At 58.4% G+C, this 27,704-nt stretch overlaps 1 protein-coding gene across 2 annotated transcripts in view; it reads left to right on the top strand.

The window, feature by feature from the left end:
• The first annotated feature begins 1,140 nt into the window (after positions 1-1,140).
• Positions 1,141-27,704, top strand: part of HRH2 (histamine receptor H2) — a 38,614-nt gene continuing 12,050 nt past the window's right edge. Inside the window, exons 1-2 of one of the 2 annotated variants that reach the window (XM_055124223.1) lie at positions 1,141-1,372; positions 21,886-23,323. In XM_055124223.1, coding sequence (XP_054980198.1) covers positions 22,254-23,323 — 1,070 coding nt within the window. In that variant the 5' untranslated portion in view covers positions 1,141-1,372; positions 21,886-22,253. The remainder of the gene's footprint in view (positions 1,373-21,885; positions 23,324-27,704) is intronic. The other variant, XM_004611531.3, reaches the window with a different exon arrangement.

Genomic DNA, 27,704 nt, shown 5'->3' with positions numbered 1-27,704 from the left:
AAATGCCCTCCCTGCTGGTCTATCACCCTGGCCCCAGTTTGTCATTGTTCTATTCTGTTTTTTTGTTGTTGTTGCTGTTATTGTTGGGGGGGGGGTCACATCCAGCGATGCTCAGGAGTTATTAGAGCTGAGTCCTGGCTCTGCACTTAGAAATTACTCCTGGCTGGGGCTGGAACAATAGTACAGTGGGTAGGGCATTTGCCTTGCACGCGGCCAACCCGGGTTCGATTCCCAGTATCCCATATGGTCCCCTGAGCACTGCCAGGGGTAATTCCTGAGTGCAGAGCCAGGAGTGACCCCTGTGCATCGCCGGATGTGACCCAAAAAGCAAAAAAAAAAAAAGAAAGAAAGAAAAGAAAAGAAATGACTCCTGGCGAGGCTGGGGGAACCCTATGAGATCTGAGGAGTGAACCGGGGTAAGCCACGTGCAAGGCCAGCGCCCTCCCCGCTGTCCTATCGCTACAGCCCTGAGACGGTTGATTTCTTGGTGCCTTTTGATTTTCTATTTATTTTTCAGGTGTTTTTTTTTTTTGGGGGGGGGAGGATTGGTGCAGGAGGGTTGGAGGGAGCAAATACCCCCTGACCCTTGGGAAGGAGGGGACCAGGACCAGGTGGTACCCCGTTACTGACACATACAGGGTGCCCACATGTGCTCCAGCTCTTAGAAATCATGACTTCCCCCCCCCCCCCCCCCCCCCGAGAGCTTTGGTGCCACTGCTTCTCCCACTGCCAGATTCCAGAATTCCCCAGCTCCCCTCTCCCAGCCTGATTCCCGCAGTGGGGTGCTACCTGCCACCCCCAAGTGAAGGGTGCCACCTGATCTGGGCATCCGGCCCTCCTCAGACAGGGTCCCCAAGCCTGGACCCCCGCTGAGAGTTTGGGTGGGGGTGGGGGAGGGGGCTCCCAATGACCAGCACAGTTGGATCCTGGATCCTGGCTCCAGAGGTAAGAAGGGTCGGGGAGGGAAAGTGGGCGGAGAGAAAGGGGGGATAGCGTGGGAAAGACGGGGTGGGGGTGGGGCAGAGTGACGGGAAGAAAGAGGGAGGGGAAAGTGTCCGCGCGCGCCGAGAAATAAGGCCAGAGCGGGGGCTGCCAGCCTGGAACTGAGCAAGAGGGGGAGGGCGAGGCGAGGGGCGCGTTCGCGCTCGCGCGCGCGCGCGCGCGCGCGCTGCGGAGTGAGGAATCGAGGAAGGAGGGTGCGGGGACTTGGGAAGGAGCGGCCGGGCGCGCGAGGAGGAGCGATCGGGGCGCGGAGCAGGGGGTGGGGGGGTGCCCGGCGGGGCGGAGACGAGGAAGTGGGTGCGAGGTGCGCGCGGCGCTGCATCCCCGGACCGGGAGCCACCGGAGCACCCCAGCGCGGCCGCGGCGCCAGGTAAGCCACACGCAGGCATTGAGGCGCGATCCTAGAGCCCCGGGTCCCCGCGCCCCGGACCCCGGCACACACCCCCCCACCGTCGCGCCCCCCCTCCACCGACTCGCTCACCGGCTCAGCCTGACCTTGGCCAAAGTCCCCCCCACACCCACCCCGCCTGCCGGCCTCAGTTGGCACCCCTAGGACGCACCGGGGGTGGGGTGGGCCGACGCCCGGATCGCGCGGGTTCGGGTCCCCTCGGCCCGCCGCCGGCGGGGCGGGTGGGGGTTTGGGAAGCCCACCTGCGCCCCGGTGGACGGTGGTTTTGTCTGGGCGCTAGGGCGGAGGCGCTTTCTGGGGGCGGGGAGGGGTGCAGTGCTGCGGGGGTGTGTGGGGGGGAGATGAGGTGTTGGTCCAGGCGACTTTAAGCTTGTGGAAAAACCGGTGGGAGGAGAGAGCGGGGGCGGCGGGGAGGGGCTCGAGGCGCGCGAGAAGCCTGGGGGCGCGTCTGGTCTCCGCGGGTCTCGGGGTGGCCGCTCCTCCCGCCCCCTGCCCTGTGCCTGGGCACCGAGAGAGCGGCCGTGGGGGCGCCCCGGGGCTTTGGGGGTGCGCGGGGCAAGTGGCTTTTGGGGTGCAGGAGAGCCCAGCGCGGCGCTTCAACCCGGCACTTGACCTTGAGCCCCGGAGGAGTGTCAGTTCCCCGCCTCTTCCCGGGTGGCCCCCCGAAACCGGGTGAGGCCGGAAGAACCGGCCCAGGGTGGGTGGGCTGCACCCCGGTGCCCCCACCCTGCCCACCCCGCGCCTCGCCTCGCGGCTGTCACACCCGAATTCGGAGACACGCGTTTCTCTGCAGCAGCTCTGGACCCTTCTGCCTGGGGGGGGCCCCCCTTGTGCATAGGAAGAAAAGCCCAGGGGGTGGGGGGTCACGGTGGGGGGCGGCAGGTACCCTGCTGGGGGGGTCTAAGCCATGAAATGTGGCCCTTCTAGGGAATAGGAAGTTCGGGTCCAGGGGAGCAGAGAGAGTGACCACTGGGGAAGGCAGAGCTGGGGCCCCTGTCTGGCCCCCGAGAGAGGACCCGAAGGGACCCAAGAGGAACCAACAGGCTGAATATAGGGGCTGGCCAGAGGCTGCGGGGTGGGCGAGGGGAAAGCCAGGGACCCCCATGCAGGCACGCTCCAGAGTGCCTCCTGGAGGGTCGGCCCAGAAAAGGAGGCAGCGGTGGTGGCGGCCGCGGGGATGCGATTTTATGCGATTTTTCCAGCCCCGGCACTTGAGGGACCGTCCAGTGGGGAGGGAGCTTGCCCTGCACCCAGCCGGCCAACCTGGGTTTGGTCCCCAGCATCCCAGAGGGTCCCCCCCCCCCACCCCGAGCTGCGCCCGGAGTGATTCCTGAGTGCAAGAGGCAGGAGTCAGCCCTGAGCACCACCTGATGTGACCCCAAAACAGAAGCAAACGCGCGCGCACACACACACACACACACACACACACACACACACGAACAGAAAAACACAGCACAGCAAGCAAGGTACTTGCTTCGGGGTGATCTGACCGGGTGAGGGTCTGGTCCCCGGTATGCCGGGGGGGCGGGTGCTCGCCATGATTCCTAGAGAGAGGGGTGCCCAGAAGCTGGCTGTGGAACTGGAAGCCCTTTGCAAAGGATTTTGCCCACCCCCGCCCCCCCATCTCAGCTCTAACTGGCAGAGGTCACCGCCCTGACCTGGGTTTTTCCTTCCCCCCCTTCTGTCCCCTCCAGCTTCCGTCCCTGCCCCAACGATTAAATGCCCCCCCCCCAGAATCACTCTGGCCCAGGCCACGGCTACTGGCTTTGCCGTTTCCGTTCCACATCCTTAGCCACTGTCCAGCCGCAGTGCGCCCACCTCCCCCCGCCCCCCCCCCGCCCCGCCTGCCCAGTTGCTGTGTCCATCATCAAGCTGGGATGTGGGGGGGTGGCGGGGGGGGCAGGGAAACAGACCAGCTGGGGCCCATTTCCCCTCCGGCCCCAGAGACGGGGAAGTGGGATTAAGTCTCAATCCCGCTGGATTTAGCTCGGTCTGGGGGAAGGATGTAGCTGGCGGGTGGGAAAGAAAACGCCTTGCCCTGGGGAAGGGGGTCTCCCCGGCCGGCGCGGTTCTCACATGAAAACCTTTTACTTGTGAATTTATCCCATTTTGTTGTTGTTGTTGTTGTTGTTCTAGAGGTGCTGGGGACGCAGCCCAGGGCCTCACGCATGCTAGGCCAGTGCTCTCACACGGTGCTCACCTGCCGGGGCCCAGCGAGGTTTTATGGATTGTTGTGGTTTTTTTTTTTTTTTTTTTTTTGCTTTTTGGGTCACACCCAGCAATGCACAGGGGTCACTCCTGGCTCATGCACTCAGGAATCACCCCTGGCGGTGCTCAGGGGACCCTATGGGATGCTGGGATTCGAACCTGCGTGGGCCGCGTGCAAGGCAAACGCCCTCCCCGCTGTGCTATCGCTCCAGCCCCCGTTGTGGGTTTTTTAAATTTTGAGCCACACCCAGCAGTGCTCAGGGCTGACTCCTGGCTCTGTGCTCAGGAACCACTCCTGGGGAGGCTTAGGGGATCCTCTGAGACGCCAGAGACCACCCCCGAGTCAACAGCCTGCAAGGCAGACGCCCTCCCCACTGTCCTATCACCCCGGTCCCCAGCAAGGGCTTCAAAGCGAAGGCCCCAAAATGAAATGCTCAGGATGACAAGGAAAGTTCTTTTGATTGCAAACGCTCTCAACTGCCATCAGATGAGACGCTTTTAGCAGGGAACCAGCTCAGTTCCTTCTGGGACAACCTTCAGAAATGGGGTGATTTGCTTGCTTGCTTTGCTTCCTTCCTTCCCTCTTTCCTTCCTTCCTTTCACCCTTCCCTCCTTCCTTCCTCTTTTGCTCTCCCTCCCTTTCTCTTTCTCCCTTCCTTCCTTCCTTCCTTCCTTACTCCCTTCCTCCTTCCCTCCCTTCCTTCCTTCCTTCCTCTTTCTCTCTTCCTTCCTTCCTTCCTTGCTCCCTCCTTCCTTCCCTCCCTTCCCTCCTTCCTTTTTCTCTCTCTCTCTTCCTTCCTTCCTTCCTTCCTTCCTTCCTTCCTTCCTTCCTTCCTTCCTTCCTTCCTTCCTTCCTTCCTTCCTTCCTTCCATCCTTCTCCTTCCTTCCACTCTCTCCCTCTTTCTTTCTTTCCTTCTGTCTTTCATTCCTTGATTCTGTTTCTTTGGGGCTTTTCTGGTCATACTGGCGATGCTCAGGGGTTACTCCTGGCTCTGCACTCAGGGGTCTCTCCTAACAGGGCACGGGGGACCCTATGGGATGCCGGAGACGGAACCAGTTCAGCCGTGTGCAAGGGTACTTGCCTTCCCACTGTACTTATCTCTTTAGCCACAGTACTTTCACTTCTAATTTGAGGCCATACCTGGGGGACGGAGGGGGTGGGACAGGAAATGACTCTGGCTTGATGCTGGGGGGGCCTTGCAGTGCTGGGGATGGAACCCGGGGCTCCTTACATGCAAATCCTGTGCTCAGTCCTTCGGGAAAACTCTCTCCTCTCTGGAGAGAGTTTGTGGGACCTGAGTGCAGGAAGACATTAATCTCCAGCCAGGGTCAAGGCTCTTGCCTTGCATGCAGCCCAGTCCAGTTCCACATCTGGCTCTGCACAGGGCTCCCAGGGGTCACTTCTAAGCAGAATCAGGACTAGCCCCTAAGCACTTCCGGGTGTGACCAAAACCCTCTCTCCCCACCAAAAAAAAAAAAAAAAAATACCCAAAAAACAAAAAACAAGGAAGGAGATCAGCAAAGTGTATCAGCTGGAAGTGGGACATGTATTCTCTGACTCTATAATAGTGTAGGAGTTTTCTGCAATTTTTTGATGTTAAAATGAGCTGGGATAGGGGACGGAGAGGTAGTTCAGCGGGTAGGGTGTTCCTAAGCCCGGTGTTCCAGCCCCGGCTCTCCCGTGGTCCCTGAGCCTCGCCGGGAGGGAGGGATTCCTGAGTGCAGACCCAAGGGCCATGCCTGCGCGTCGCTGGGTGTGGCTGAGACACTAGGAAATGAAATAAAGCCAGTGTGCACAGAACTGCACGGCTTCCAGTGATGAGAGACTCTACCCACCCAGCCCTCCTACCGACTGGCCCCTGGGGCGGCTCAGGGACGGCCGTGAATGCTGGGGTCACTTCAGCGGACTTGGAAGGCCGGGTCATGCTTGCGGAAGGCTTTTTTTTTTTCTCCCCTCCTTTCCCCACCCAGGGATGCTCAGGGGTTACTCCGGGCTCTGTGCTCGGGGACCCTATGAGAGGCCAGGGTTGGAAGCTGGGTTGGCCACGTGCAAGAGCCCTCCCCGCTGTCTCACGGCTCCGGCCCGGGCGCTCCTGCAAGGTGGACGCGTCTTGCCTGCGCGCTCTCCCCACAGCCTGCTCTGTGATTTGCTTCAGCTGGAGCTCAGAGGGCAGTGCCCAGGGACAGAACAACTTGGGGGACCCCCTGGGCGCTGCTAAAACCAGGTGTTCAGACCATCGAATTCTCTCGCCAGCCCCTATTTCTGACTTTTAGTCTCACTTGGGGTGGTGCGTTGGATATTTTCCCTGTATTTAGTTTGGGTTAGGGGGTGGCCACATCTGCTGATGCTCAGGGGCACTTACTGGTGTTATGCTTGGGGGGGCAAAGGGGGTGCTTCTGGCAGTGTTTGGGGGACCATGAGGTGCTGGGGACCAAATCTGGGGTCCCTGCAGCCCAAGATGTGCTCAGGGGCTTAAATTGCTCTCCCTGGCCTGGAGGGGTTTGGCTTGGGCTAGTCTGATTTGATGGGGGGGGGTCCCCCACCTGCTGGTGCTTAGGGCTTATCTGTGCCTCTGTGCTCGGGGCTCACTCCTGGCAGGGCTCAGGGGACCCTGTGGGATGCCGGGGAACAAACCCAGTGGGCTGAGTGTAAGGCAAGGGCCCTCCTCGTTGTCCTATCACTCTGGCTCCAGGGCGTGGGGTCTTTTTCCCGTATGTGCTAATAGCCACACGTGGCCACTTGCTTGGGGTCACACAGGATCTGTGGACCCAGCAGCCATGTCGGATTTCATTAGTGGACCTTTAATTGTGTGTGTGTGTGTGTGTGTGTGTGTGTGTGTCCGAGGGGTGGGGTGGGGTGGTCGGGGTTTGACATCTCGAAGGGAAATGGGCAGTATAGCAACGTCCCAACCCCCAAACACACACACACACACACACACACACACACACACACACACACGCACACGATTTGGTTTCCAAATACCCAGGGCGCAGGCTCTGAGGACAAGGCGAGTCTGGGCATCACGCATCCTGGCCAGGCAGCCCCGGGGACTCGGAGTCCGCGCTTGTGTCGCCGGCCACCAGCGGAGTGTCTAAAAACGGCCCATCAATGCCTGACAGAGCTGTCAATCAGGGGCGGCAGAATCCGCCCGCTGGAGGCCTGGACGGTTTTTAATAGAGACACGGCGTTATGTAACCCCTCCCACCAGCCCTGTCATCCCCCACCCTCCGAAGTAACTTTGTACACATTTAGAAACTGCCTGTGAAGCTTCTGCCGATCCCGAGCTGCCCCATCCTCCTCCTCCAGAAGCCGCCCACCACGAACCCGGCTTTTTTCTCCACCCAAGAGACCTATTTTGGATTTTCCCATGGTGGAGTCAGACACGGGATGTGTCTCATTTGGTGTTTCCCTCCTTTAACCCGGTCTCACGTTTGCAGGCACCACCGCCCCCACCCACCCCACCCCCGCCCCTCAGTCATCTCCTGGAGCAGACTAGGAACTGCTTCCTTTTTCCTGGTTGCATAGTATTCCCGGGACCAGCATTATGTTTCTCTGTTTGATGGGCATTAGGCCAGTGTCCACTGCCTTAGTCGTTTGTGGTATGGGTGGTGCTGGGGATGGAACCCAGCTGTGCTCTCCCATTGGACCCACTCCTGGCCCCGGGGTGAAGTGCTACTTTTTGTTTTGTCTCTTTGGGGCCCACACCTGGCACTGCTCAAGGCTGATGTCTGGCTCTGCACTCAGGAATTACTCCTGGTCAGTGCTCAGGGGACCCTATGGGATGCCAGGGATTGAACCGGGTCAGTCACATGCAAAGCAAATGCTCTCCCTGCTGCCCTATAGCTCCGGCCCCTCTAAGTACATTTTACAGTTGGTTCCCGTCACTGTTTGCCCCTCTGAGGACACGGGAAGCAACTGGGCTTCAGGTGTGACAACACTCTGCATTGCTGTGTGACCCCGGAGCAGTCACTGCCCCTCTCTGGTCCTGACCTGCCCCGTCCAGGAGAGGACAGCAGCCTCCAGGGACATGGGAAGAGCAGTCGACAGCTCTGGTGGGTACCAGTCCCCCCACCCCCTTGGCTGGTGAGAATCCTCTTCGAACCCCAGACCCTCCCTGGGTGAGCCTTAGAGCCCCATGGCCGTCATGCAGTCATTCAACAAACCAGTGGTGTGGGGAGGGCCATAGGGCACCCAACACAGGGACACGGCACTCAAGGCTGCAGGCGACCATGGTCCGATCCCCGGCACTGCCAGGGGCAGCCCTGGAGGGCCCTGAGACCCCAGGGTGGGCCCAGGTAAGTTGGCATCGAGGGCTTGAGCAGAACTGAATTCTTTTTTTGGGGGGGGGGGTGGGTCACACCTGGCAATGCTCAGGGGTTACTCCTGGCTCTGCACTCAGGAATGACTCCTGGCGGTGCTCGGGGGACCCTATGGGATGCTGGGAATCGAACCCGGGTCGGCCCCGAGCAAGGCAAATGCCCTCCCCGCTGTGCTATTGCTCCAACCCCAGCACTGAATTCTTTTTTGGCTTTTTGGGTCCCACCTGGCGATTCTCAGGGCTGACTCGTGGCTCTGCACTCAGGCATCACTCCTGGCGGGGCTCGGGGGACCCTCTGGGATGCTGGGGATCGAGCCCGGGTGGGTCACGTGTCGTGTCCTATGGCTCCAGACACCGTGAGCCTGGCCCAGAGAAGCCCCCGGCCGAGTGGCTGGAGGGAAGGACACAGGGCCCAAGGCTGGGGGAGAAGCAGAGTAAGTCTGAGAAGGGAGTGGGGAGCGACAGCCCGGCGGGGAGGGCGTCTGCCTTGCGCACGGCCCACCGGGTTCGATCCCCGGCATCCAACAGGGTGCCCTGAGCACCGCGGGGAGTGATCCCTGGGTGTAGAGCCCAGAGTTACTCTTCAGCATCGCCGGGTGTGGCCAGAAATCAAAACCCAAACTAAAGAAGGGAGGTGTGCAGGGAGGAGGCAGCGCGGGCCGGGGGTCCTGGCGGGGACAAAAGGGCGTCACTGGGGCAGGAGCTTTTCAAGGTTCCAGAGGAGGAGGGGGACTCTGTCCCAGGACGGGATCAGAACGGGCCAAGGCGCGAAGGAAGGTAGTTACCGCGAAGGAAACTTTATGTTGATTTGGAGCCCATCCCCGGCAGTGCTCAGGGCTTCCTCCTGGCTCTGTGCTCAGGAGTCCCTCCTGGTGAGCTTGGGGGACCCTAAGGGGGGTACTGGGGATCCTACCCCTTAAAAGCACAAACACCCTATCCACTGAACTCTCTCCCAACCCCGCCCCCCACCACCATTTTTTAAAAATCAGCGTGGGGGCGCTCAATCCCAGATTAGATCCCATGCCAGGCAAAAGTTTTACCACGGAGCCCTCGGAGAAGGGTGAGATTGTTTGGGGGGAGGGGGCTGGAGGGATAGCACAGAGGGGAGGGCGTTTGCCTTGCACGCGGCCGAACCGGGTTCGATTCCCAGCATCCCATAGGGTCCCCTGAGCACCGCCAGGAGTAATTCCTGAGTGCAGAGCTAGGAATCACCCCTGTGCATCGCCAGGTGTGATGCAATAAGAAAAAAAAAATTGTTCAGGGTGGGGGTGGAGCTCGGACCCCGTGATGGGAGAGGAGCTGAGGCAGGAGGGCCCAGAGGGACAGAGATGCAGGCCCGGAAGATGCATCTGCAGCCGTCAGCCCTGGACGAGCCTTGGCTCAAGCCACCGCCCGGCCCTACTCGCTCCAGCACCCGCACCCGGCCCGGGCTGGGGAAGCATCTGGGTGGGCCTGACGGTCCACGGCCAGGAAGGCAGCCGAGCCGGGACCCTCGTTCGGTCAAGGGAGCTGGCGCCCATCTGGGGGCGAACGCCCCAGCGCGATCACGAAACGGTGGGGAGGTGGTTCGAAGAAGAAGAAACGCTTCTGGACACCCACGTGGCTGTCAGAGCCAGCCAGGGGCCGGGATCATAAACAACAGCTGGTAGAGAGGCTGGAACAGTTTCCGGGCTACCGAAAAGAAAAAATTAAAAAAAAATAGGGGGGAAATTTGGGGGGGAGCTGGCTCCAAAAGCTGAACTCAGGTGCTGCAGAGGGGGGCCCCCGAGTTCCGTCTTGGGCCCCGGGGAGCCCGGGCAAGCCCGCTATCCGCCCTCACACCGCCGTATGCAATGGCCAACGAGTAACCAACCCCTAGGCCCGGCGTCTGGGGTACTGCTGGGGTGCAGCTCACCCCTGCGGGGAGGCCCCGCCCTCCTCTGCAGAATCAGTCTTAGGAAGGAAGAAAAAATTAATAAAAGGCAGGATGAGGGGCTGGAGCGATAGCACAGCGGGGAGGGGGCATTTGCCTTGCATGTGGCCGACCCGGGTTCAAATGCCAGCATCCCATAGGGTCCCCTGAGCACCACCAGGAGTAATTCCTGAGTGCATGAGCCAGGAGTGACCCCTGTGCATCGCTGGGTGTGCTCCAAAAAGAAAAAAAAAAAAGGCAGGAGGATGGGGCCAGAGCGATACTCCAGAGGGGAGAGTGCTTGCTTTGCGCACGGCCAACCCGGGTTTGATCCCCGGCATCCTGTGGGGTCTCCCGGGTACCTCCAGGGGTGATCCTTGAGTGCAGGGCCAGGAGGAAGCCCTGAGCGTTGACGGGTGTAGCCCCGGAACCACCACCCCCTCAAAAGAAGCCATCAAAGAACAGTGAAGCTTCTCGGGGAAGTTCAGATGGAGTTATTTGGGGCGACCTCCGGCCTTTCATGAAGCCTTCTCTCTCTTGGCCCCTTATTTTTGTCATGTAGTGTCGATTACGGGGGCTGGAGCGATAGCACAGCGGGGAGGGCATTTACCTTGCACGCGGCCGACCCGGGTTTGATTCCCAGCATCCCATAGGGTCCCCCAAGCACCGCCAGGAGTCATTCCTGAGGGCAGGAGCCAGGAGTGACCCCTGTGCAATGCCGGGTGTGACCCAAAAAGAAAAAAAAAAGTCTATTACATACATTACTATTACATATATACATATTTACATACATTTTAGAAGGCAGATTACAGGGCTGAAGAGAGAGTACCGTGGGGACGACCCGTTTTCTATCCCTGTTATCCCACAGGGCCCCCTAAGCATCACCAGGTGTGATCTCTGAGCACAAAGCCAGGAGTAACCCCTGAGCACCGCCAGGTGTGGCCCCCAAACAAACAAAGGGCTGGAGAGAGAGAACAGGGGGGTGGGGAAAAGGTCCTTGCCTTGCATGTGGTCGAGTAAATTCAATCCCCAGCATCTCATAAATTTCCCCCAGCAATGCCAGGAGTGGTTCCTGAGCACAGAGCCACGGTGAGTTAAGCCCTGAGCACCACTGGGGGTAGCACTCAAATAAATGCAGTAAAATAATAATAATAACAACAACAATAATACTATTAGGGCTATACTGGAGCGATAGCACAGCGGGTAGGGCATTTGCCTTGCATGCAGCCGACCCAGGTTCGATTCCTCCGTCCCTCTCGGAGAGCCCGGCAAGCTACCAAGAGTATCCCGCCCGCACGGCAGAGCCTGGCAAGCTCCCCGTGGCGTATTCGATAGGCCAAACACAGTCACAACAAGTCTCACCATGGAGACGTTACTGGTGCCCACTCGAGCAAATCAATGAGCAACGGGACCACAGTGCTACAATACTGGGGCTAGAGAGAGAGCCCAGCAGGGAGGGCATTGTTTACCTTGCATGCAACCAACCCGGCTTCAATCCCCAGAACCCTGTTTGGATTCTCAGAGCCCCGCCAGTAGCACAGAGACTGGAGTAACCCCTGAGCGCTGCCAGGTGTGGCCCCAAAGCCAAAACATAAAGCAAAACTAAGTCACAATAATCATATCAAGTGGAGAGAGAGAGAGAGAGAGAGAGAGAGAGAGAGAGAGAGAGAGAGAGAGAGAGAGAGAGAGAGGCGGAGCTAAGGCAGTGGTGTCAATTAGGACCCTGGCTCCGATCCTCAGCACCACATGAGGGTCCCCAGTCACTGCCAGGGGTCACCCCTGAGAAGAACAAGCCCAGATAGAGAAGAGCTGGGGGTGGGTGGGAGGGGTGTTTGCCGGGGCTGGGGAGGGGGGCTACTGGGATGAAGTTCAGAAGTGGGGAGCTTAGCTGGTGGGTGTCGGGCCTTGGTCCCAATCCCTGTTTTTGCAAAAAAAAAAAAAGTGGGGTGTCGAAGCCATTGTACAGCAGGGCAGGCATCTGCCTTGCACGTAGCGGACCTGGTTCAGTTCCCAGCGGCCCAGAGGGTCCCCTGAGGACCCCCAGGAGAGATCCAGGAGTGCAGAGTTGGGGTCCTGAGCACTGCCAGGTGTGGTCCTAAAACCGAAAGCAGGAAAGGAAAAAGAAAGGGAAAGTCACTGAAAAGGGAGCTGGGCTGACAAGCCCAGGGTTTGGCCAGAACCCAAGAGCCCAGAATCCAAGCATGGACCATGGGGGGGGGGGGGGGTCAGGAAAGGCCAGCGGGAGTCAGCATGGAGAAGCTTCGTGTTTTATTTATTTTGGTTTTGGGGTCACACCCAGCAGTGCTTAGGAACATTTAATTTTTTTTTTTTTTTTTTTTTTTTTGCTTTTTGGGTCACACCCGGCGATGCTCAGGGGTCACTCCTGGCTCTGCACTCAGGACTGACTCCTGGCGGTGCTCAGAGGGCCATATGAGATGCTGGGAATCAAACCCGGGTCAGCCGCGTGCAAGGCAAATGCCCTCCCCGCTGCGCTAATTGCTCCAGCCCCTCAGCAGTGCTTAGGGCTGACTCCTGGCTCTGCACTCTGGGAACACTCCTGGCGGGGCTCAGGGGGTCCGACGGGATGCCAGGGATTGAACCCAGGCCGGCCACGCGTGGGGTTAGCCATGGGCGAGGCAAGTGGCGTACCCACTGGCCCTTAGGGAAGCTTTTTAAACCTCTTCCACTTGAGACTCCTGAACCCCCTTGTTTTGGTGTGTGTGTGTGTGTGTGTGTGTGTGTGTGTGTTTGGGTCACATCTGGCTGTGCCTAGGGCTCACTCCTGGAACCAGCACAGTTCACTACTCCTGGTACTACTGCAGTGGGGCGGAGGGACCCTACGGGATGGCGGAGATCGAACCCGGGTCCACCACGTGCAAGGCAAAAGCCCTCCCTGCTGGACTATCTTGCAACCAGGGGGTGGACGGGCCTGGAAACTCTGGTCCAGTTTGAATTTGTGGGCGGGGGCAGACCCTGGACTACGGTGGGAGGCGTCACCCCGCGGAGATGCAGCGACCCACGGTTTAAGAACTCAGTGGAGCACTGGCGTTCTTGCAGACTGGGGGGAGGGGGAGGGCGGCGTCGGCGGGGATTACATAAGATAACAGACCGGGCAGGTGCCGCGAGTGTTTGCTGCGGCAATCTCGAAGGTGACCTACCCCCGTGGCTTAGAAGAGCAGGCAGAACCTTCTGGAAGGGCGAAATCTCCTTGTGGGGGTGGGGGGGAGGGAAGGGGAGGATGGAGCAAGCTCTCATCTGACCCTTAGTTCTTTGGGGGGCGGGGAGGTGCGCACCAAGCAGTGTTGCAGTGTTTAGGGCTGACTCCTGGCTCTGCACTCAGGAATCACTCCTGGCGGTGCTCAGGGGGGCCCTGTGGAGTGTCCGGGATTCGAACCCGGGTCACCCGCGTGCAAGGCCAGCGCCCTCCCCGCTGTGCCCTGACGATTGGGATGCAGAGGCTTTGGATACCCGGGTGGCGGTTGCAGGCGGTGCTGGAGACGCAGGGGAGCCCCCAAGGGCGGGAAGAGGGGACTGCCTCCTCCAGGAAGCCCTACAGCCAGGCAGTGATGCTTGGGGGACACCTGGGAGCCCGTGCTCAGGAGCGACCCCTAGCGGTCGCCGTGGGGACCGCCTGTGGACCGGACGCGCGCGTGCCTCTCTCTGGCTACGGGGACTAGACAAAACCCGGGACTAGACAAAACCCCGCACCCCTCCGCCCTGCAACTCCGCACCCTCCGTCACCAGCGGCGCCGCCTCGTGCCCCAGAGCCTCGCGAGTACGCGGCACCGGCGGGATGACGCGGGGGCGCGGAGGCTGAAAGGCGTGGACGCGCGCTATTTTGGTGAAATCAATCGTTTTGCTTCGTTTTGTTGTTTGTTTTGTGTTTTATTTTTTTTGGGGGGGTCACACCCCGCGATGCTCAGGGCTTCCTCCTGGCTCTGCACTCAGAGATCACTCCTGGGGGTGCTTGGGGGAGCCTATGGGGTGCAGGGGACTGAATCTGGGTCAAATGGATGCAAGACCAACACACCTCACCTGGCCCCCCAAAATATCTAGTTTGGGGTTTTTTTGGGGGGGAAGCGGGGGTGGGGTTGGCCACATCTGGCGGTGTTCTGGGGTGACTCCTGGCTCTGTGCTCAGGAATTACTCCTGATGGGGCTTGGGGTGGGGGCATGTGGGATGCAGGGGAATCGAACCCAGGCCAGGCCCGTGCAAGGTAAGTGCCCTCCCCGCAGAGCTACCTCTCCGGGCCCCCAAAGCAGACACATCTGACTGCACAGCCGCATCCGCCCTGCAGCTGGGCGCCCCCTTCTGATTCACACACTCATTTTCCAAGGGCATGGGGGGGTGTCATTGTTCAGAGAAAGGGACCCCGAGCTGATTTCCCCCCGAAACCGTCAGCTGCTGAAACAGTCGGCCTGGTTCCCCCAGGGCTGGGATCTTTGAGTCGCTGAAACCCCCAGGTGGAACTTCGAGCCCTTCCTTCCCCGGGAAAGGGGAACAAGGGCTGGCCCAGTCCGTGGCGTTTCTGGGACCCAGCACCCCAGAGGGAACTGCAGCTGGTTCAGGGAAACCCACTCTCCCCACCCCCTGCCCCGGGGGGTTCCAAGCACTGTGGGACCCAGGGAGAAGCTGGGGGTTCCGGCTGGTGGGGTGCACTTTGACCTCGTCAGCCCCCAGAGGCCCCCCCCTTGCCTTTTTCTTTGCTGCCACATGGGAGATGGGGGAGGGAATATTCCAGGTGCCACCGGCCCAGGACTGCTTTCTGGAGCGTGAATGACAGAGGACCCCTCTAGGACGGGGAGAACCCACCCACTACCAGTGCAGGGAAGAACCCCTCCTTCCCAGGCATCCTCCCCTCCCCCACCCCAGAAAGCACACACCTCCGTGCTGGGGAGTGGGGGGCGCTGGGTACGCATGGGAGGTGTCAGCAAGAGAGAAAAGGAGCAAGCCAGCCTGGAAGACTTCCTGGAGGAGGTGACAGAGGCCCAGAGGCTGGAAGGGTGAGGACATTTCAGAGTGGGGGGAAGTGTAAAGACGGGAAGTCAGAGAGGGTTTAGCTTTTTTTTTTTTAAACAAAAACAAAAAAGAACCAAGGAATTAAATAACATCACCTCAATGTTGCCCTTTATTCTTCCACCCCTGAGCAACAACTTCCCAAGACATTTAGCAGGCAGAAATGGAGGCTAAATTTTGGGGGGAGGGGGACAGAACCAGGTCCCAGAGAACCTTGAGGGCTGTGGCCAGAATCTGTCCTCAGAAGCCACCAGGGAGCAAACAGAAAGTGAAGGCCTGGAGGCCAGCCTGGTGGCGGTGGCTATACCCAGGCCAGCTGCAAGTACCCTCGACAGCTAATTGGCAGCGTGGCCTCGGCAAGACGCACTGTCGGGCAGGCTCCGGGCTGGCTAAAGGCTGCAGGGAAAGGTAGGAAGTCCGGGGGGGAGCAGGGAGTGGGGGGTGGGGGTGGGGCCTCTGGCATGGCCAGGCACCAAGTTCTCCAGAAACGGTTGTTTCAGAGGCTTAAAGGCAAAGGGGACGTGTGAGAGGAAGCTGCCCGTGCAGGCGCCTCTGTGGTCAGCCCGGAGGCTGGGAAAGGAAGTGGGTGGGGGAGGCAGTTTCGTGAATTTGTCTGGTCTATGCATGCACACGCACACGCACACGTGCACACACACACAGACAGACACACATGCATACACTCATACACACACCAACAAGTAGAATAATGGGGGTCGGAGAAGACAGTCCAGTGGGGAGGGCGTTTTCCTTGCACACGGCTGACCTGGGTTCAATCCCCGGCATCCCACAGGGTCCCCCAAGCACCGCCAGGAGTGATTCCTGAGTGCAGAGCCAGGGGTCAGCCCTGAGCATCGCTGGGTATGATGCAAACACCCAAAAAAGAAGTAGAATAAATAATAATTTCATCTGCATGGGGAGAAAATGAATGCAAAGCGTATTGTGGAGGGTTTGCATTTTCTTTTCTCAACTTTTGGGAGTGCCAGAGATTTGGGGGGGGTTGTTTGGGGACTCCGGCAGCAATGATCAGGGGCTCCTTCTGGCTCGGCGCTCAGGAGTCATCGTGGTGGTGACGGGGGACCCTGTGCAGTGCCGTGGGCTGATCCCCGCGCCCAGGCGAGGCACAGGCCTGAGCCTCTACCTTGCGCCTTTGGATCTGTACTTGATTTGTGTCTGTTTGCTCTGGGGCCACACCTGGTGGTGCTCAGGGCTTACTCCTGGCTCTGCACTCAGGGATCATTCCTGGCAGTGCTGGGGGGGGCATAGAGGATGTTGGGGTTCAAACCCAGGTCGGCCCATGCCAGGCAAACTCTCTCCCCACTGTACTATCACTCCAGGCCCTGTGCTTGCTATTTTTCAGTAGAAAAGGTTGGGGTGGGGGAAGGAACCTACTCATGTACCCACTCAGATATACTAAGCAGGACTGCTGAATCCCTAGGGGAGAGTTGCACATGCCCTAGTGTTACACACACACGCACACACACACACACCATGAGCCACACCATTCCAATTACATAGACAGAGGTAATAGAAGATATTGGGTAGATGGATGGATGGATGGATGGATGGATGGATGGATGGATGGATGGATGGGTGGGTGGGTAAATGGGTAAATGGATGGATGGATGGATGGATGGATGGATGGATGGATGGATGGATGGGTGAATGGATGGGTAAACGGGTGGGTAGGTGGGTAGATGGATAAATGGATGGATGGGTGGGTGGGTTGGTGGATGGATGAATGGATGAATAGATGGATGGATGGATAGATGGATGGATGGATGGATGGATGGATGGATGGATGGATGGGTAAATGGGTAAATGGATGGATGGGTGAATGGATGGGTAGACGGGTGGGTAGATGGGTAGATGGATGAATGGATGGATGGGTGGGTGGGTGGATGATGCATGGATGGATAGATGGGTACATTGAAAGATGGGTAGATGGATGAATGGGTGAATGGATGGATGAATGGATGGATGGATAGATGGATAGATGGACAAATGGGTGGATGGATGAATGGATGGCTGGATGGATGGATGGGTGAGCATATGGATAGATGACAGATGAGTCAATGGATGGATGGGTGGGTGGAGAATGGATGGATGATGGATGGGTAAATAGATAAATGGATGGATGGACAGGTGGATGGACGGATGGAAGGTGGGTTTGTGAATGGATGGATAGATGGATGGGTGGGTGGATGAATGGGTGGGTGGATAGATAACTGGATGGCAGGACACATAAATGATGGATGGAAGGATGGGTGGGAGGATGGATGAATAGAGGTGTGGCTGGGTGGATAGATGGTGAGATGGATGGATAGATGGATGATGAATGTGAATGAATGATGGATAGGAGTAGATGATGGATGGATAGAATGGGTGGGTAATAGATGGGCGGAGAGATGTAAGAATGGACAGGTACATGCATGGCTGATGGGTGCGTGGATAAATTATGGATGGTGGGTAGGCCTATGGGTGAGGCACAGAAAGAGGGTGGCTGGGTGGATGGATGGGTGAACGGACGGGTGGACAGACGGTGCGTGAATAGGTCCATGGGTGGATGGTGGACGGTGGAAGGACAGTTGTGCGGGGTTAGACGGACAGTTGGGTGAATGACGGATACGGGGATGGGGTAAACAGACTAGATGGGCAGGCGGGTGTAGAAAGAAAGCCCTGCTGGGGGCAGAGCCACAGGACCAGCACAGGCCGCAGGTACCAGCAGGAGGATCCCGTTCAAAGCACACGACGGTGCTCCTGCCCTGTGAGCACCGGGAGACAGGCATCCGAGCTGGGCCTTAATGGGCAGTAGCCGGCGAGAGGAGAGAGACGGGCAGGCAGGAGGGAGAAACCAGTGCCCCGACGCAGAGTCAGGGGACAAAGGTCGGGAAGGGAGGGTTGAATCTCACCTACGCGCGCGGGCCTCCAGATGGGTGGGGAGTCGGGCCGGATAGTGCAGTAGGGGGGGCATTTCCCTGGCGTGTACTCAACTTGGATTCAATCCCCAGCATCCCATTGGGTCCCCGAGCCCTGCCAGGAATGACCCCTGAGTACCACCAGGTGGGCTCCCAAACAAACAAGCAAAAAAAAAAAAAAAGTAAATTAAAAAAAAAAATTGCAGAAACTGGCTGACTCCAGGTCCACAAATAGCTTCATTGAAGCAAGGAACTTTTTTTTTTTTTTTTTTTTTTTTGCTTTTTGGGTCACACCCAGCGATGCTCAGGGGTTACTCCTGGCTTTGCACTCAGGAATTACTCCTGGCGGTGCTTGGGGGACCATATGGGATGCCAGGGATCAAACCCGGGTCGGCCGAGTGCAAGGCAAACGCCCTACCTGCAGTGCTATCGCTCCGGCCCCGAAGCAAGGAACTTTTCTAAGCATTTTTTTTTTTTTTTGCTTCTTGGGTCACACCCGACCCTTGTGCTCAGGGGTCACTCCTGGCAGTGCTGGGGAGACCCTCTGGGATGCCGGGGATCAATCCCGGGTCGGCCACGCGCACACAAGGCCAACGTCCTCCCCGCTGGACTATGGCTCCGGCCCCCACTGATAGCGTTCTGAATCATTTTGCTCCTTTGACGTTATTTTCTGATTTCCCCCTTCGGTATGGAACACCGAGCACACTCAGGAAGGAAATCAGGGTTGTCATGTAGGGGTGTGTGAGCCTCACTGGGAAGAGGGGTAGGACACAGTCGGCGGTGCTCGGGGCTGACTCCGGGCTCTGTGCTCAGGGATCACTCCTGGCAGTGCTTGGCGGGGGTGGGGGGGATCCCAGGGGATGCTGGGCCTCGGACCCAGGTGAGCGATGTGCAAGGCAAGCGTCCTTCCGAATGCTGTACTATCTCTCTGGCCCCCGATGTGTTGAATCCAAACCCCCAAGGGCCCCTCTGTTTTGCGGGTCCTCACTGAACGTCCAGCTCCCAGAACAGCCTTGGGCACCAGGCCGAGTGTGAAAGAGATCACTTTGGGTGGGCGGGTGGGGGTGGAGGGTGGGGGGAACTGCACCAAACCAAACGAGATTGGGAGGGAAGAGAAAGGGAGGAGGGAGGGGCACGAGGGAAGTACGAACTCCGGATTCCCTGCGACTCCCTGTGTCACCCCCATCTCAAGGGCTCCAAAGCCGGCTGTCACACGTCACACCGCCGCCGCCGCCAACCTACCCAGACCCGCCCGAGAAATCTCGGGGAAACTTGTAATCAGCCACTGAGCGTCTCCACCCAGATGCCCCGGCTGCAGGGATAATGAAGCGAGGCCGGGTGAGGCATCATGCTTGTTGGGTCTATTTGTGTAATGAAAAGATCTTCTAAAAATAAGTCCCCGGGGCCCGGCGTGCAAGGCTGGCTGGAGCAGCTGGAGAGGAGCGGAGGTGTCCACGACAGAGTCTGATCTCTGTGTCAGCTCTGCGCTTGATCCTCACCGCACGGTGCTCCCCCTACCAGCTCCTACGGGTGTGTGTGTGGTGGGGGGGGTGAGGGGCCTAGTTTCTGTTCTGTGGGAGATTAGGAATGCGTCTGTGCGGCTTCCGCTGTCCACTTGATTTCTGCATGCTCCCCAGTCCCTAGAGAGTGCTGCTGCCGCCGCCGCCACCGGCTGGCTGCTCTCTGGAAAACCAGGACTCGCTGGCGTGAGAAGCTCAGGCACCGGCAGGGTCTGAGCTGCTGGGCCAGCCGCTGGCATAGAGGGAGGAGGGAGAGCCAAGGCGAGGGAGGCGCGGAGGGTTAACCCAGGAGCGTGGAGTACGCAGGTGTTCTGCTGAAGGGAGTCTGCAGTGTGGGGAGGAGGGAGAAGGAATGGGTGAGTGGGTGGGTGGATGGATTGTTAGATGGATGAAATGGATGGATGAATGGATGGATGGATGGTGGATGGATGGATAGGTGGGTGGATGGATGGATGGATGGATGGATAGATAGAATGGATGGGTGGATAGATGGTTGGATGGATGGATAGATGGATGGATGGATGGATGGATGGATGGATGGATGGATGGATGGATGGATGGATGGATGGATGGAAGGGTGGGTGGATGGATGGGTGGGTGGATGGATGGGTGGATGGGTGGATGGATGGATGGATAGATGGGTAGGTGGGTGGATGGATGGATGGGTGGATGGATGGATGGATGGTGGATGGATGGATAGGTGGGTGGATGGATGGATGGATGGATGGATAGAATGGATGGGTGAATAGATGGTTGGATGGATGGATGGATGGATGGATGGATGGATGGAAGGGTGGGTGGATGGATGGGTGGGTGGGTAGATGGATGGATGGATGGATGGATGGATGGATGGATGGGTGGATAGATGGTTGAATGGAATGGAATGGAATGGATGGATGGATGGATGGGTAGATGGATAGATGGACAGATGGGTGGATGGATGGGTGGGTGGACAGATGGTTGGATGGAATGGATGGGTGGATAGATGGTTGTATGGAATGGATAGATGGATGGATGGATGGATGGATGGGTGGGTGGACGGATGGGTGGGTAGATGGATGGATGAATGGATAGGTGGGTGGATGGATGGATGGTTATGTGGATGGAATGAACAGATGGGTGGATGGTTTGATGGATAAAATGAATGGATGGATGGGTTGATGGATGGGTGGATGGATGGATGGATGGATGGATGGATGGATGGATGGGTGGGTGGGTGGATGAATGGTTAGATGGGTGGGTGGATGGTTAAGTGGATGGAATGAACAGATGGGTGGATGTTAGATGGGTGAGTGGATGGTTAAGTAGATGGAATGAATGGACAGATGAATGGATGGATGCAAAGACAGTTTGTCAGAAGGATGGATAATTAAATGGGTGAATTGGTGGATAGGTGGATGGATCAAAGGATAGGGAGGATGGGAAGAAGAAAGGATGAAGTAAAGGAATGACTGATGAATGAGAGGGAGAAAAGGAAGGACAGTCAATGGAGATGGGAAGAAGGAAGGACAGATACACTCAGAAGGAAGACTGAATGGAAGGATGGGTGGGAGGGTGAGAGGAAGGACAAATGGAAGAATGGATGAGAGAATGGAAGGATGCATGTGAGAAGACACAATGAGCAGAAGGATGGATGGAAGAATGGGTGAAGGGAAGGAAGGATGGATGAGAGGGAGGCCAGACAGAGGGAAGAATGGATGAAGGCAAGCAAGGATGGAACAGAAGGAGGAAGGAACGAAAGAACAAATGAACTGGAAATCCCCCACGTCCCCCTGACAGGAAAGGCCAGGACATGGCTGCCCCCCTCACAGACAGTCGTGCAGCTGCTGGGAGGACCCAGTGCGTTCTGGCCCGGCCCGCCGGGATACGGGTTATGCAGCAGTGTGTGGGCTGCTGAGGAAAAAAGGATTTGCAGAGGAGCCAGCGTGATAGGACAGTGGGAAAAAAAAAAGAGTAAAGAAGAATTTGGGTCGGAGCGATAGCACAGGGGGAAGGGTGTTTGCCTTGCACGCAGTCGACCCGGGTTTGATCCCCGGCATCCCATAGGGTCCCCTGAGCACTGCCAGGAGTGAGTCCTGAGTACAGAGTCAGGAGACAGCCCTGAGCAACGCCGAGTGTGACCCAAAGAGAGAAAAAAAAAGGGAATAAAAAAGAACTCGAGGGAGGAGAGCTAGATCAGTGTGGGCAGACATGGCCTTGCATGTGGCTGACTCAGACTGGGTCCCCGGCCCCCCAGGGGCCCCCCAAACCTGCCAGAAGTAACCCCTGAGCATCATCAGCGGTGGCCCCAACCAGCCAACCAAACCCCGCTGAAACCTAATGAATTTCCGGGGGCCGGGAGCCATCGCACAGGAGGGAGGGCGTGTGCTTTGCATGCGACTGATTTGGATTCAATCCCCCCCGGCATTCCATAGGGGCCCCCTGATCCCCGCCAGGAGTGATCCCTGAGCACAGAGCCAGGAGTCAGTCCTGAGCACCACCGGGTGTGGCCCAACCCCCACCTTCCAGAAAAAAAAATCAAGAAATCAAAGGCCTGGTTCTAGAATTGTGGCCTGCTCACCATCTGATTTCCAAGAGCTCACCCCAGGACCTTTGCACTTCCAGCTCCTGCTCTCCCCCGAGCCTCCGAGGGAGCACCTGGGGATGCTGGGGATGGCTCGCGCCAGCCATGGAGAAGAAGCACACCAGGGGCACCCCTCGGCTGCCGCCCTTAGGCAAAGGTGCCAGTGACACCCAACAGGCTCCGGAAACCTCACTCCCAGGCCTCCTCTCTCCTCTCCCCCTCATGCCTCCGGCGCACCTCCTCGGAAGGCGGCTTGGAAGATCGTCCCCACGTCTGGATTTGGGGGGAGCTCTGTGGCACGGCTGAAGTCGTCGGGCCCCCCTCCCCCCCACTGAGAGTGGGGGGCGGGGCGGGGGGCGTGGCAGCCTAGGGTAGTAAGAGGGGGGCTCCCAGGAGGAGGCGCTGCACCATGGACGCCAATAACACGACCCATCCCGGCCAGGAGCCAAGGCCCCTGAACATCCCCGTGGGCGTGGTCCTCATCCTGCTCATCGTCATCACGGTGGCCGGCAACGTGGTGGTGTGCCTGGCCGTGGGCCTGAACCGGCGCCTGCGCAGCCTCACCAACTGCTTCATCGTGTCACTGGCCATCACCGACCTGCTCCTGGGCCTGCTCGTGCTGCCCTTCTCGGCCCTCTACCAGCTGACCTTCGCCTGGGACCTGGGCCGCGCCTTCTGCGACATCTACACCAGCCTGGATGTGATGCTGTGCACGGCGTCCATCCTCAACCTCTTCATGATCAGCCTGGACCGCTACTGCGCCGTCACCGACCCGCTGCGCTACCCGGTGCGCGTGACGCCGGCGCGCGTGGCCGCCGCCCTGGTCTTCATCTGGGCCGTGTCCATCACCCTGTCCTTCCTGTCCATCCACCTGGGCTGGAACAGCCGCCACCACCGCGGGGCGGCGGCGGCGGCGCCGGGGCCCCAGGACGCGGCGCGCACGTGCAAAGTGGAGGTGAACCTGGTGTACGGGCTGGTGGACGGCCTGGTCACCTTCTACCTGCCGCTGCTGGTCATGTGCGTCACCTACTACCGCATCTTCCGGATCGCCCGCGAGCAGGCGCGCCGCATCCAGCAGGGGGGCTCGTGGCAGGCGGCCACGGTGCGCGAACACAAGGCCACGGTCACGCTGGCCGCCGTCATGGGCGCCTTCGTGGTCTGCTGGTTCCCCTACTTCTCCGTCTTCCTGTACCGCGGCCTGATGGGGGACGGGGGCATCAACCAGGTGCTGGAGGCCGTGGTCCTCTGGCTGGGCTACGCCAACTCGGCCCTCAACCCCATCCTCTACGGCGCCCTCAACCGCGACTTCCGCACCGCCTACCAGCAGCTCTTCCGCTGCAGCCTGGCCGGCCACCCGGCCCACGAGGCCTCCGTGAGGTCCACCAGCTCGCAGCTCGGCCGGACTGGGAGCCGCGAGCGCGCGCGGCTGCAAGAGCAGAGCGGGGCGGAGATCGCGCCCCCGCTGGGCGCCACGGACCGGTAAGCGTCCGCCTTGTGCGCGCAAGCACGCACGCACGCGGGGGGCAGGTGGGGGACACCCCAGGTGTGGGTATGTATGTGGTGGGGAAGCGATGGGCCTGCGGGGGGGGGGGGGGGTGTGGGAGGGAGCGGGCAGCTGGGGAGGGAACGGGTTGGCTCCGAGTGGGGAAGTGGGTTGAAGAAATGGTCATAGCTTTCTTGGGGACACCCAAGGGGAAAGCGCTTCTCCGGGGAGAGACAGGACAGCGGGGCGGGCGCTGGCCTTGCACAGGGCCGACGATTCCAGTTCTGGTTCTATCCCCCCCGCACCCCATATAGAGCCCCGCCATGAGTGATCCCTGAGCACCAAGCCAGGATGGAGCCCTGAGCACCGCCAGGTGTGGCTCCGCCCAAACCAAACCAAAGTTGATAAAAAAAAATAATAAAGTGCTTCTTAGGATGGGAGAGATGGTACAGGGGTACAGCAATCGCCTTGCATGCGGCTGACCACCGCTGCGTGGACCGCCCTAAGCACGGCTAGGAATGATCCCTGAGCACTGAGCCAGGAGGAAGCCCTGAGCACCAACAAGTAGAACCATATCACCCCCACCACCACCACCACTACCACCCACCATATAGGCTTAAGACCATTAGATGTTTTAGGATGCTGGAGGGGTAAAAGGGAGGAACACCCCCCTCCTGGAATTCCACCCTGAAAGGTTTCAGACTAAGAATCGAGGTCGAGGCAGGACCAGAAAGGAGGTGGAGAGGCCGCAGCGACAGCACAGTGAGTAGGGCGATTGCCTTGCATGCGGCCGACCCGGGCTCGATTCTCGGCATCCCATATGGTCCTGCCAAGAGCCGCCAGGAGTAATTTCTGAGTGCAGAGCCAGGGGTTACTGAGCATCGCTGGGTGTGATTTAAAAAAAGAAAAAACAGGAGGAAAGAAAGAAAGAAAGAAAGAAAGAAAGAAAGAAAGAAAGAAAGAAAGAAAGAAAGAAAGAAAGAAAGAAAGAAAGAAAGAAAGAGAAAAAGAAAGAGAGAAAGAAGGAAGGAAGGAAGGAAGGAAGGAAGGAAGGAAGGAAGGAAGGAAGGAAGGAAGGAAGGAAGAAAGGAAGGAAGGAAGAAGGGGAGGGTGAATTGAATTACGTCCTGGGCATGACAAGGTACCACAACGTGCCCTGTCACTGGAGTGATAGGACAATGGGGAGGATGCTTGCTGACCCAGTTTGATCCCCGGCATCCCATAGCCCCCCCCCCCGCCAGCCTGCCAGGAGTGATCCCTGAGTGCAGAGCCAGGAGTTAGTCACCCTGGGCATCACCAGGTGTGCCCACCCCGCTAAACATACACACACACACACACACACACACACAAATTTAATAAGGGCAGGAGAGATTGCAAAGGGGTCAAGGTGCTGGCCTTGCACAACTGACCCTGGTTCGAACCCACTACACAGGGTCCCCAGAGCTGCGCCAGGAGTGACCCCTGAGCACTCATGGCGCCTTCTCCCCCCATTCTATCTGCTGTGTCTGCCCTCCCAGACAGGGCACGCCCCAAGGGCAGGTGCCGATCTGTCTTGTTTATGCTGCAGCCCCTAAAACCCAGAACTGGACCCCGCATCGGAGGGTCCAGTGAGATGGAATAAATGAGTGAGTGAGGAATGAGTGAATGGAGGAATGAGGGAACAAATGAATGAACAAACAAGTGAAAATTGAATGAGTGAAGAGGTGAGAATGAATGAGTGAAGGAATGAATGAGTAGATGAATGAGGAAGGAATGAACAAATCAATGAGTGAATGAATAAGTGAGGGATAAATAAGTGAATGAGTAAACAAATGAATGAGCGAAGGAATTAGTGAACAAATAAATCAGTGAGTGAAGAAATGAGGAATGAATGAGTGAATGAATGAGGAAAGGAATGAGTGAACAAGAGTGAATAAGTGTGGAATGAGAGTGAGAATGAGTGAGTGGATGAATGAGGGAAGGAATGTATCAGTGAGTGAATAAGTGAAGGATGAATGAGTGAATGAATTAAGTAATGAATGAATGAGTGAACAAATGAATGAACGAACAAATGAATGAGTGAACAAGTGACTGCTTCTAGGTTCCAAAGAGCCCTGAATGAGTGCAGGACAGCAGGGCTAGTGAGTTATTAGCGCAGTAGGTATGTCTCTTGCCTTGTGCACAGCTGACCCGGGTTCAATCCCGAGCCCTGCCCTAGGACGTGATGCCTGAGCACAGAGCCAGGAGGGGCCCCAAGCACTGCTGACTGAGGTCCCATAGCACCCCCCACACCCAATAAAAAGCAAAAGAAGGGCTGGATCGATAGCACAGCGGGGAGGGTGTTTGCCTTGCACGCAGACGATCCGGGTTCGATTCCCAGCATCCCATAGGGTTCCCTGAGCACTGCCAGGAGTAATTCCTGAGTGCAGAGCCAGGAGTAACCCCTGTGCACCACCAGGTGTGACCCTAAAAGCAAAAAAAAGAAAAAAAAAGTAAAGCCAAAGATCCCACCCCCACTTTCCAACCACGAGGCAAAGGAGGAAGCCGACGGACTGAGTGGGAACGGGACCTTCCCGCTTCCCCTTTCAGACCTGGACTTCACCCTGGCCTCCTTCCAAGGAGGTCGGGGCGGGCCACCGTCAGGGTGGGTTCCAGCTCCTGACCTGAGTCACAGACTGAAACCCGAAAGGGGAACCGGCGGCTCCCAGCTGATGCGGAAAGGGTCTGGGGGCCACCCACGCGCCCCGCAACCCGGGCACTGCGCGTCCTTTCTTTGTGCTCTGATTTGGCCAGAGGTCGGGGCAGGGGTAAGCACGGGCTTTTTTTTTTTCTTTTCTTTTTGGGTCACACCCACTGATGCTCAGGGGTCACTTCTGGCTCTGCACTGAGCGGGTCACTCCTGGCGGTGCTCAGGGACCACCATGGGACCCAACCCGAGTTGGAGGTGTGCAAGGCAAATGCCCTCCCCACTGGACTATGGCTCAGGCCCCGATGCTCAGGGTTTACTCGTGTCTCTGCTCACCTGGCGGCCCCGGGACACAATGGGCTGCTGGGATTTGGCCAGAGGCAAACCCCCGAACTGCTCTCCCCTCCTCTTTTGTGCGTGCTCTCTCCCTCTCTCCCTCCCTCTCCCTCTCTCCATCTCTTTCCCTCTCTCCCACCCTTCCTTCCTCCATCCCTCTCCCTCTCTCCATCTCTCCCTCCCTCGCTCTCTCACTCTCTCTCCCAAGATTTCTCCCTCCTCTCTCTCCATCCCTCTCCCTCCCTCCCTCGCTCCTTCCCTCCCTCCATCTCTCTCTCCCTCCCTCTCTCTCTCACTCTATCTCTCTCCCAAGATTTCTCCCTCCTCTCTCTCCATCTCTCTCTCTCCCTCCCTTTCTCTCTCTCCTTCCCTTTCTCTCTCTTTCCCTCTCCCCCCCCCACCCTCTCCCTGGGCTTACTAGGGTCTCTGTACTCAGGGCTTGCTCCTGGCAGGGTTTGGGGGACTCCTTGTCATGCTGGGAATTGAACCCAGTTGTCTGAGTGCCAGGCCAGTCCTTAACGCCCACCCCCCCATTATCTCTCTTGGCCCCTGGTCCCACCTTTTTCATTTGTTTGGCTCGGGGGCCACACCCGGCAGTGCTCAGGATTTACTCCTTGGCCCTGGGCTCAGAGATCTCTCCCAGCAGAGCCCAGGGGACCACACGGAGCCAGGAATTGAACCAGGGTCAGCTGTGTGCAAAGCCGCCGCCTTGCCCCCCTCCCCAGAGAAACAGGCAGTGTGCATTCCAACCCCGACTCTCTTTCGGGGGTCCTCCCAACAGTGCTCTGGAGCACCAGGGGCCACTGCTGAGGATTCTTGGCTAACCGAGCCAAACTGGTAATGGGACGTGGTGACCGTTTGGTGGCTCCATTCAGCTAAAATAAAACTGGGGTGGGGGAAGGCGCACCGGGAAGGTGGGGAGGCACACGGCACTGGGGGTCAAATTCAGTGCCTCTGACCCCTGAGCCATCCCTCGCCAGCCATCCAGAACCTTCGCACCCCGAGGACCCAGACAGACAGACAGACAGACTGAGGCAGATTAAGAGGAAGCGTTCTGGGGGCTGGAGCGATAGCACACCGGGGAGGGCGTTAGCCTTGCACGCGGCCCACCCGGGTTTGATTCCCAGCATCCCATAGGGTCCCCTGAGCACTGCCAGGAGTCATTCCTGAGTGCAGAGCCAGGAGGAACCCCTGAGCATCGCCGGGTGTGACCCAAAAAGCAAAAGAAAAAAAAAAAAGGAAGCGTTCCCCAACGGCGCTGAAGTGGCCCAAGAAGGCCCCTCCACTGTGCCGGGGCCTGTTCCCAAGTGTGTTCATTTCTTTTGTTTTGTTTTGTTTTGTTTTCAGTTTGTTGGGGGCCGCACCCGGCCAGGCTC

Source organism: Sorex araneus, chromosome 2 (assembly GCF_027595985.1).
Source record: "Sorex araneus isolate mSorAra2 chromosome 2, mSorAra2.pri, whole genome shotgun sequence".
Taxonomy (NCBI): Eukaryota; Metazoa; Chordata; class Mammalia; order Eulipotyphla; family Soricidae; genus Sorex; species Sorex araneus.
This window is presented reverse-complemented; position numbering and strand designations above follow the sequence as displayed.